This window comes from Lepidochelys olivacea (genome assembly GCF_965140295.1).
Source record: "Lepidochelys olivacea isolate rLepOli2 genome assembly, chromosome: 25".
Lineage (NCBI taxonomy): Eukaryota > Metazoa > Chordata > Testudines > Cheloniidae > Lepidochelys > Lepidochelys olivacea.
This window is the reverse complement of record NC_140435.1, coordinates 18,351,855-18,363,062: the sequence shown is the minus strand read 5'-3', so window position 1 is coordinate 18,363,062 and position 11,208 is coordinate 18,351,855. Positions and strand designations below refer to the sequence as shown.

Here is an 11,208-nt window from a genome sequence, read left to right as displayed (position 1 = left end):
TGCGCGGTCTGTGCCCTTGGCAGGAGGAGACTTGGCTGCATCTGAACCTCTTTCGCCACTTTTGCTCCAAGGGATCAGAAGATCCACAGGCCCCAGTGATCAAACATAACCAATTAAAACATACAGCGGAGTTTAAAGATGGGCATTTTAGCCAGTCAACTGGGGCGGGGTTTGGGGTTTTTTGGTGATAACACCGATTTATAAAAAATTAACCAATTGTCTAAAACAGAGACGCGAAGGTCTTCACCAAGTCCCAGCTTTGTTGCAGACAGCAGGCAAGAGTAATTTTCTACAGGTTAACAATGAATTTATTCCACTCACAATTTAGCACTGGACTAGTTCAATAAGGTAAGAATTAAACAAATGTATATATAAAAGCATGTTCTTCACTTGTTTGGTCTTGTTCAGAAGAGGCGATTGAGGGCATAAGAGTGGACATGAACACAGATACCCCTTTCAAAAGGAAATTGTGTTCTCACCAAGAGCTGAAGGGTAAGCTACCTGTAATATTTTTCAAAAAATTAAACTACTTAAGTCTTTCAAGACAAGAAATAGCTGAGGCAAAAGCCTACAGCATCTATCTCCACGCCAAAAGTCTGAACTGGTCAGGAGGTCTATTCTAGGAGTACTTCTCATTCAGGGAACACTGCAACCACTGGGGCTGAAGACTGGGGAAAATCCTGGCACTGCTGAAGTCAATGGGGAAATCCTGTCCTCACTGAAGCCAATGGGGAATTCCCAGTAACTTCAGCAGCGCCAGGATTTCCCCCTTTTCACTAGTGGCTCCAGGATAAAAAACTAAGCATAGATTCTTACAGGAGGCTTAGAAATGCCAGATACTGTTAATGAAATTAATCTGTATATGTCATCTAGCAAGAAGCAAGCTTGGGAGGGAGAAAAAAAGCCAGTCTTATTTCAGACAAGTCAGTCTCCAGAGTGAGGTTAGGGTCAAAGGTTAGTCAAAGCAAATCCTCCTCTTACCTCACTATTCAATCCTCTCTCAAATAAAGTAATCTGAAGACGAAGTGGTGCATTGGCATTTCAACCCATTTACAAAGGAAAAGTTTCATCCACAGTCTTAAATATAAAAAAAATCAGTATTTGGGAAACTCACTTACCATGGAGAATTCAGAATAGCGCACGCGCATAAGCCAATGAAACATTAATTTTTAATTTGAGTAGTTATGACCCAATGGATTATATATAGTGTAAAAAAGCTGTTAGCCTTTTGGTACCAGTACCTCAGGACTTCCCGATGTGAAATTCACATACAGTAACAAACCAGAGAAAGCCAGGAATTAGCGATGTGATTTGAGAACTTGTAGTAAGTAATTGGTTTATTATTTTCAGTTTTTAATCACACAACCGAAGAGTGTTTTCCCCTTGACCTATGGTCCAAGGCATGGGGGAGGGAGGGAGGGAGAGAGAGAGAACTGCCTCATCAGAAACAGAGGGCTAGTTAAAAAAGGATTAAAAAAAAAAAAAAAAAAAGACTCTTTGAGACAGCTCTTAAGCAAAGATACAATGTCCTCAATTTCAATGTTTCTAACTAAAAAGTTATGTATGCAACAGATGTAAAAACCTATCAAATCTGGTTTCAAGTATAAAACAAAGAACAAAATCAAACTGTCCTCAAAATGTTTACACAAGTTCTTAAAACATACAAGGGACAACATTTGTGTGTGTATTAAAAATATAGTGAGCCTGAAGAATTAAACAGAATGTAACTCTTCTCAGGAGACAGTCTACTGAAGTCACCTCCTTTACCAAACTGAAAAGAGAACCCAAATCTTTCCGATTATGGATTTACTGGCTAAAAAAAGTGACAGCAATTACCCTAGCTTTACCAGCAGACTAGGATCGGAGGGACTGACAAGGTGCATGATGATTCAGAGTTCGTTTAGCTTGATTAATTGAAGTTTAGAAATCTTAACACCTTTATACACATGGCAATCCAGAGGTGACAAAACCAGATAACCTCCCAACACTGTCTCTGGCAAAGGTACAGACAGAGTCTCATTGCTTTGCAGATTGCCTGCCTGGCTTCTTTTCCTGCTGCCCTCTTCCACTCCCTGGTATCCCTCGGCCACGACCACCAAACACTCCTGGGGAAGAAGAGCAGTGAAAGAATAAGTCAGCGGTAACCTCCAGTGTATAGTCTGGGTGCAATACAGTCACACATGCTTTGCCTGACTGGTAGACTCCTTTCCCAGGGTTCTCAAATGAGGGGATAGAAGAACCTTAAAACCTACACCTTGCTAATCCACAACACTACTTTTTACAATAAACCACGTAACCCTCTCTTGACTTAGCAGCAGAGTGCTGTCAGATCTCAGCCTGCAAAGACCGTTAGCAAGATATTCACTGCAGTGGTTACTAGTAGAATGCACCAGGATCACAAATTAAAAAAGTTACAATTTTCAAAATAAGTTGTCAGTACATTGATTTAAAAACTAGACCAACGTATCAGTCATTTAGTGAGATTAGCAAATTCTACCATAGGCAAAGAGAAAAAAAAAAAAAAGACACCAACAAGGATGCAGAAATCAACTTGATGGAGAAAGTGACACACTTCAAAGATACGCCAGTTACAAAATGGGACAAGAGTATCCCACTGTGTTATTAGCTTGCCTATCTACCCATCAGACTTGCCTCAGTTTGCACACAGCATACTGACCCAGAAGGCGCTCATGATTGGGGTGCTTTGGTCAGGGCATCAGCAACATGGAGCAGCCTTGTAGTGTGGCCCCAATTCCACCTCTCTCCAGAGCACTGCTCACCAAACTAAAGCTAAATCAGCATGAACATGCTGCCAGGGAGCTCCTCCAGACTGACCTTCTGGTAGGATTACTGTGGTGTGCTGGAGATAGGGGTGCTCTGGGATTCACTCTGCTTACACCCCTGCACACAACCAGGCACAAGCAGCTTCCTTGGGGCCCACAAAGCCAGGTCACAGCTGGCTCTAGAGCAGTGGCTCCCAACCTTCTTAAACTGTTGGGAAGAGACACCAAACTCGCATGCCACCGGTGGGGCATGTACTAGTTTGGGGACCCCAGCTCTACAGCCTATCCATGCAGCTGGGCTCTTTGCAGCCCATGGACTGTTCAGGTGATTAAAGTTAGCCACACTGCTGGCTTGAAAGGAGGAGGGCCTCCTTCCCCCAAGTGGCTGAAGATGTGGACTGCAGTGCCCCCTCCTGCTGGCCAGGAGCAAGAGACCACGAATTGCTGAAAGGGTCATTCTTCTTGATATTAATTGTGTGCCCAGTTATAGCTTTGCTCCTGCCTGCTAGCTCCTTAGCGAACTGTGTCACCCTTTCTGTGCCGCAGTAACAAGAAACCTTTACTTGAAAGTAACCTTTCAGCTGATTAACTAATGTGACAGCAACTCTAAAATATTCCCTAAGCTAATTAAAGTTACACATCGAAGCAGCAGGGAACTCCTCTACCTCAAGAGAAGAAATCGACTCTGCTCTCCACCAGGTGGATACAGCGATGGCACAAGGCCTGGAGGGAATATTTCATGCAAAATGTTTGTCGAACCCACCGCATCCAGAAGCGACAATGCCAAGTACTGTGGTCACCGGAGTGGAGGGAAGAGAAATAAAGGCGCCTTCAGATTTCTGAAGGTCACTTTTGCATTTCAAAGGCTTTTAGAGGCTAAGCAAGAGCAGCAGAAACCTAGCTTTGTTCCTCTGGGAGTCTATTGACATTCCTAGGGATGCTGCTTTTGCAAACAGAGTCCCCTTCACGAGCTCTCCAGTTCAAATCTGAAACTGCCAAACTCATTGCAACCACTGTTGCAATTACTTGTGTGATCACTAAGATAGGAAATGGTTCTGGTGACAAGCTTTTAAGACTGCTCCATCCAAACAGCAGCCAGCCAATCTCTCTCTTCAGTTATTGGTGCACAAGAGCTAGTTGTGTGTCACAGGTGACCAAAGGCCACCTCACGTTTTGCTGTAAGAGAATAAACGTGAGGTCCAGGACTGTCCTTAAGAGAAGCTTCAGACCCTGGCTCAAGAGCAACTCTTTGGCTGAGTAAGAAGCAATACTGAGTGAATCCCATAGGTTTGGCCAAAGCTGCAGCTGGCCTCGGGGTGGGAGACAAGAAGCAGGAGGATAAGGAATGACCAACAGTGATAGGATCCTGGGATTGGGGCAGCCCCTCTATGATCGTTGCACCCTAAACTGATTTCTAGGGTGGTTTTCAAGGGATCACCTTTTAACAACCATGAAGCCTTCAGCTGGAAGGGTGAAAATGCTCCAAACAGTCAGCAAGTGAAACAGAGTCAGCAGCTAGATCTCTTACAAGTAATGCAAAGACTTCCCAAAGGGACGGCCAGATGTGCTTCTCTTAAGCAGACTAGAGTGCATCACCTGAGCCCTGCACTGGAAAGAGGCTTCCTCTCCCCCACTGCAGTAATGGTCAGAACCCAATGCATATTCAGATAGAACATTCACTCGGGCCCCCAAACTGATTTGCTAACGAAGGAGATTTCACATGAGGTTTGTGCTGAGAGGGACAGAGCGATTACACAAATGGGCCACAGCTTGTTTGGAAGGAGTCTGACCCAGCCAAGTTAAGGGACTTACTTATTTGTTAAGCTCCTACCCAGCTCCAGTAAACAGAAAGGAACAGTTCCTGCCCTTCCCTTTGTATTCACCTGTCTTACAGGCATGTTTGTGAACAAGGTAAAGGACTTATTCCTCCTTAGCTGGTTCTTTTGTAGGACTCATTCCAGTGTCTCATACCACACAACAACAACAGTTACACGTACAAGAGATTTGCTTAAGACAGAAGCCTAGGCACTCCACTGCAAGCAGAAGAGCAAACAGGACCATTACCTCGCCCAGCACCTCCACCTCCTCGGCCTTTCTGTTGTTTCTGCTGCTGCATGCCACCACGGCCTCTGCCCTTTGACACCACCTCCTCCTTCACCATGTCAATGATTTCATCTGGGATACGCAAATATTTAATTGTGCTGCCACGAATGTAACACTCTGGCATTCTCCAGAATTTGTCTCCGTCCTGTTGGGGAGAAGCATGTTAGGGCAGAGCAGGTGCGTCAGTGCACAAGTGCCTAAGTCACTTTGAAAATGTTACCACATATTTATTGTCAGCATAAATGGTTTCTCTAACACAAATACATGCCTTGGTGGGGTGGGGAGGAGGGAGAGAGAGATTGTACATCTGCCACTAAAGTTTTGTCCACACATGGGGTTATTCAGGTTTAGCTCCCTGTGTTAACAACACTTGCTCCCGTTTAGCTTACTGCTGCCCCCACCCTCGGCCTTGGATCCTCCTAACTAGACTTCGGCTCAAAACACAAGAAACGACTGAGCCAGTCTCCCTTCACTTCCTTGTTTCTGTACTCACAGAAGTAAACAAACTAGTTTAGAGCCAGATCCTCCAGATACAGCCCCATGCCATCTAGTGGCCATTGCCATTAATACCATTCAACTAACCAGAGATCAGCAGGGTCAGCTGAGGCCGGCTTGACTGTATCCTGGGTGTATTTTTCTAAGTCTGGGCTTGTCTATTGATGCTTTCCTACTGCACGACTGGAGGGGGATTGAAAAGGCAGCCAGGCAGGATGAGTCACATGAACCATGTGGGTGTAACCCAGCCGAGCATGGGTCCAGCTGTGTAGCACTCTATGGGCTCACTTTGACCACTACAAGCTTCTTTGCAGTGCTATGAGAGGCAGGGATAGAGAGAGGGGGACACTAGAAACCCTTTTGCACTCAACCAGGTGCTCTAACAGCTCACTACCTGTACTCCAGGCTTTACCTGCCGCCAGTGTGCAAAGCATCAAACACCATCTAACCACAATTTAATATTGGTAAAAAACAGATTCCAGTTCTCTTAAACAAAAGCAGTTTATCAGACACAGGAAAAAAGTCAAACAAAACATTAAGCAGAACATGATCACGGTTACACTAGTGTCTAGGAAAGGTGCACTAAGCTTGGCTTTAAGCCAGTGGTCCCCAAACTTTTCAGGGTCACCCCCTCTGCCCAAGCCACGGAGTGTGGGGGTTGCGGCTGGGGCCAGGAACTGAGCCATGGCTAGTGGGCGAGGCTGGAGCCAGGGGATAGGGCCAGAGCAGAGTGGGTCTGGGTGGCGCTACCTCCCCATCCTCCATAGGGGCAGGACCAGCCCGCCCCCCCAAATGTTTCTCCACAACCCCCACAGCGGGGCGTGCCCTACAGTTTGGGGACCTCTGCCATAAGCTCTGTTACATAGCATGCATGGTTAACCAAAATGGTACTTTCGTATATTGGACAACCCTGACTCGACAGCAGGCTATCATCAGTTCAGACTCAGTCTCTCTGGAAATCTTCACAATGCCTCCTCCCCCTTCTCTCCTTGAGCCCCATTACCTCTTGATTTGGAAATGAAGCACTTACTCCGTAGAAGACGATTCCTCCCGTTGCCCAGTCTGGTTAATTTTGATTCCTGTGATTCCCTGCAAACTCTTTTACTCACTGGTGTTTGACCATGTTTTGCGTCTTTGCCTTTGCAAACAATTATTTGCATTTAAGAGAAGGTTCTCCTCACTTCTACATAGACATTAAACATTATTACTGAGCATAATGCACAAGTACCATGTCAGTGGGAACAGCCCGAACAGGCTAGTTCTCACCAAACATCTCTTACAGAGCGGTAACCCACTAAAGGGAGAACACAGAATGATGGCCAGGCAGCAGCTATCACAGCCAGCCAGAGTCAGACTGGGGGTTCCTGGCATGGGGCACCGGACAGTGTAATCTAAAATTGTCAACCTTACCCTTGATGTGCAGATGACTTCTCTTAGGTTGATGTTCATCCAGTTATCGCAACTCACTAGGTGACCATTGTACGTTTCACCATTTTTCAATTCCACCAACTGAGACACAATGGAGAAAGTCAAATACAATAACCAGCAACTGTGAAATTCTCAAGAGCAGACAATTTCAGGTAATATTTGAATCAATTATCCCCTAAGAGCATATATGGGCAAGAGAAGAGTAGTCAAAGTGTAAGACTGTACAAGAGGAAGTGAACTTCCAAATCAGTCCATATGGTGTAATTTAGGCAATAAACAAGAGACACACCAAGAGGTATATCCACCCCACATTACATGCACATAGGAGAGCTACCTCCTGTCAAAGGAACAGGGAGAATAAAACCCTCCTCCTGTACAGGAACAGGGAGAATAAAACCTGAGGTGTGCTAGGAACTTTTTTTTTTGCTACTCAAGCTTTAGGATAAAAAACTGCTACTGCGCTTTAATCCCACCTCAGAATTCTAGCAGCCCTGCCTGCATTATTACCTGCAATCAGAATGGAAAAGGATGCCCTCTCTACAGGACAAAGACAACTTTGTATCCAGCACCACTTGGGCCCCGATCCACTCTGCAACAGTGACTTGCAGTTGTGTCAGATTGTCTGTACAGTTTGACACAAAGGGTTACTGCCCACAGGGAACTGTACTGGGACCACCAGGTTCATTGAATTTAAATACTTCAGGTTACATTTTAACGTGACCAAGAGACTGTTTTCCTCTGCTGCTTGGGGCAGTTTAGACTCAAGTCAGTAAGACACACTAAGAGGAATATAGATAAAGCAGCCAGAGGCCAGGGGACCCTCTCAGAAACCACCTCCCCCAATAAATAAAAGGGAAAACAGGAGGAATAAGAGTGCTACTGGAACAAAATATCTGGCCCCTAAGTTTTGTGAGCATCCTCCATCTTCCCTCACTTATTCTGAAAAAGTGAGGAAAATGCCCGCAAAACACAAAAAAAAAAACCTAAGTCCTAGGTAAGCTCCAAATGATGCTGCATGAGATCTGCATTTGTGCAGCAACTGTTCTGTTCTCTTTGCAAATAAGTTTTGCAAACAGTTTTAGATTTTTTATAGTCTGCATTCCAGTAGCACCCACAACGTGCCTGATCTCTTCACATACATACAAAGATGCAGATTCTGCCCTGAAAAGCTCACAATCAAAGACGAACACACAAAGGAATTAAAAAACAGTCAACAGAGTTGGATAATAAGCATCAGCTGGCCCTATCTACCTGTCTATGCAGCCATAATTACCGGACCAATTTATTGTGTGAATTTTTTTTTAACAGTGACCAGGTAGTGACTACAATGGGATCTTTCTAACACTCATATACAGACCGCCTTCCTAACATAAAGGTACTTTGGATATTATTGTGCTTGCAGTTCCAGAATAGCTGCAATGCCCTTAGAAAGCTCTGTGAAGTAGCTGCTGCACAGACACACTAGGTGCTTTGTTAACTTACGTGACTATTGGTTTTAAATGAAAACAAGCGATGAGCGACAGCCCAAAGACTCACCTTTAAAACAGTAAGGCTCCTGTTAAATTGAGAGTAGTGAAAAACACACCTGACCTGCTTAGAATCTCTGCTATGTCTAATTCTAATCTTATTTCATAAAAAGTCACTCACAAGATTAGGAAGGTTTACTTTACACTAGGTTAATAAGAGACCAAAAAAAGGGCCACCACACTAAATTCTGGCTGCAGCACATGGAAGATACAGAAAATACATCTAAAGCACTCACTTCTTTAGGGCTTCCAAATTCTCCTCCCTACCCTCCAACATACAGACCCTGACCTGGTGACTCAAAAAGCTTCATAAGGATTGCAAGCATTGCTTGTAGGAAATATCCTCGCTACTCACCATAGGGTGGTTCTGCGCAGTCTTCAACAGGGATAAAGGAAGCTAGAACAGAAGGAAAGAGGATAAGCCTGAGAAACAGGTCAGCAAAACAGAGAATAAAACAGTCCATTTACAGACAGAGTTATTTTAGCCACGAATTTATTACCAAGCACAAGAGGACTGTGTTTCACTTTGCAGGGAGGAGTAAGAACCATTTTCCCAGATATATGCCACATGAGCTCCTACCACTCAAACTGACCTTTGAGCGTCAGGTAAAGCACAGCAGGAACCGAGTTTCGCCCAGACACCCCCTCCCCCGTAAACAGCACCCCATGCCAGGGAAGCCAAGCCACACACCGCTAGTGCCCCCAGCATCTACTGCACCACAGCCCCGCACACTGACCTGCCCGGGGCATGATCACAGTAGCATCTAAGAGCCCACAGTGCCAGGTGCTGCACAGGTCAGTGGTGTAGGTGTCTCCCAGTAGCACCCAGGACCCTCTCCAGCCACAGCCCAGGGGCCCATTATGCTAGGAGCTGTACGCTATTAGCTGAACTACGGTAGTGCCGCAGAGCCCCTGGACCAGGACCCCGGCCGGGGGTAGGCGCTGCAATAGCTGTTGGCGCTATTAGGTGCATTACGGGAGCGCTGGGGCGGCCCTGCACCGGGGCCACGCGCCTTCCTCTTCCCCTCCCCCCCCAACCCGCGCGGGGGTAGGCGCTGCAATAGCTGTTGGCGCTATTAGGTGCATTACGGGAGCGCTGGGGCGGCCCTGCACCGGGGCCACGCGCCTTCCTCTTCCCCTCCCCCCCCAACCCGCGCGCTCCCTTTCAGCCCCTCCCTCCCCGCCTCACCATCCTCCCGCTCGGCCCGGGCGCTCGCTCCCGTCAGCCTCCTGCTCCGGCCGCGCGAGCCCCGCCGCCCAAACCGCCGCCGCCGCGGCCCCGCGCCACTCCGCTCCCGGCCCAGCCCTCCGCTCCGGCCGCCAAGCGACGGCCGCCGTTTTACGACAGAGCCGCGAAAGAGCGGCGGGCGCCCCCGTTCCCCACAATGCCCCGCGCCCCCATTCCCCACCATGCCGCGCGGCGCGCCAGCCAGAGCCCCGCCCCTCCGGCGCCTGCGCCTGCGCCGGGCGCTCCCGCTTCACGCCCTGCTCCAGGCCGCCGGCGGGGGGGGCCGAGCGCTCCCGGCCCCCCCGGCAATAACCGCGCGACCCCCCGCGTGGGGACCCCCGGTCTGGAGAGCGCCCCGCTCCTGCCGCGCCCCGTCCCGCTCCCCGCCGCCTGCCCCGGCCGGCCGAGCCCCTCGTTTTCCAGCCCTGCTCAGGGACACGCTCTGTGGGTATCTAAGCCCCCCCCCCCATTGTCCGGTGCAGCGAGCTGGAGCTCAGCAAAGCTTCTGCTCCGGGAAATCGGTTCGTCCCTAGGTGCCACGAGCCCTCCTTTGCCAATCAACGCCGCAGTGCAAAGGGTCAACCACGGCTCCTCTGCGGTGGGGGGCCGCCACTGGCCGCCACGGGGAACGTCCCTCGTTTCCCCATCTCCTCTTCCCGTCCTGTCGGTGCCGGTGTTTACAGCGCATTACGCTTAGCAGCTGGGCTCTGGGCAGCTGCAGGAGTCCACCCTCGCCGAGCTTCCTGCAGGACTGAGGCCTGAATTGCCCAGTGCCCATCCAGCCTTCCTGTGTCCTCTCCTCCCGCCCCCCTGAACGCCAGCCATACAATACGACTGCATTGAGCAGCAGCTCACAACCTGGAAACCCAGAAGGGGGGAACTGTGCCCCTACTGTCCCTTTCTCGTTCGTTGTAAGCCATTGGATTAGGTTATTGAATGAGTAATGCTACCCCAAAACCATTAACTTACATGACTGAAAAAGGGAGAGGTGAAAATTGGACCCAGTGCATCCCGTTAATTCTTTGAGGGCTGCACACACGGAATTGGCACAGCTGCTTTATTAGCATATCTCCCAAGTGAACTATTTAGCCCCTTTATTTATTGGAACAGTGTTAGCCCCTGGAGGGCTTCTGCCCGCCCACTTCCCAGAACTCAACACGACGGTTCACCCAAAACACCCCACCTGGTTTGCAGGTGTTGATCCTGCAGCTAAAGGGTTAGGTGGGCTCTACTGAGGCAGGTGGTTCACTTCCCACCAGCATATAAGGGAAGTAAAAGGAACACTTTCTTCCTTTCAAAGAGATGGTTTAGCATGTGAGCAAAGCAGTCCTGATGTAAGATCCCCTAGGCAAGTCTAGGAAAATGTTTGAGGTGAACTTTATTAAATTCTTTGCTAATAAAAGGTAACAACTGAGGGGATGACTTGGCTTTACAGTGTGGACCTTGGAATGTGGCTTAGAGTAGGTTGAGAAAGGCACATCCAGGTCTATCAGTGTGATATGTGGGTGCATTTTACATTGCTTATGATGGCTTATTCCCAGCTCCTAATAAGATTGATCATGTACCCCTGTAGCCAACCAGCTAATTCAGGATGTATAATTCCCTGGATTGCTTGTACAGAGACATTTTGTATTTCTTCCTAAAA

At 48.0% G+C, this 11,208-nt stretch overlaps 1 protein-coding gene across 1 annotated transcript; it reads right to left on the bottom strand.

Annotated features, from left to right (window-relative positions):
• Nucleotides 1-1,298: 1,298 nt before the first annotated feature.
• Nucleotides 1,299-9,686, bottom strand: LSM4 (LSM4 homolog, U6 small nuclear RNA and mRNA degradation associated). Its single transcript, XM_084614701.1, has 5 exons — nt 9,525-9,686; nt 8,691-8,732; nt 6,792-6,890; nt 4,848-5,031; nt 1,299-2,105 (listed from the first exon to the last, which is right to left on the bottom strand). Exons 1-5 carry the CDS (start codon nt 9,525-9,527, stop codon nt 2,017-2,019), a joined length of 417 nt encoding a protein of 138 aa, XP_084470827.1. The 5' UTR covers nt 9,528-9,686; the 3' UTR covers nt 1,299-2,016.
• Between the last annotated feature and the right edge of the window lie 1,522 nt (nt 9,687-11,208).

Coding starts and splice junctions, on each gene's coding strand:
- LSM4 (XM_084614701.1), bottom strand. Junction 6,891..8,690: donor CTGCGCAGAACCACCCTATG/GTGAGTAGCGAG, acceptor ATTGTGTCTCAG/TTGGTGGAATTGAAAAATGG. Junction 2,106..4,847: donor AGGTGGAGGTGCTGGGCGAG/GTAATGGTCCTG, acceptor CTTCTTCCCCAG/GAGTGTTTGGTGGTCGTGGC.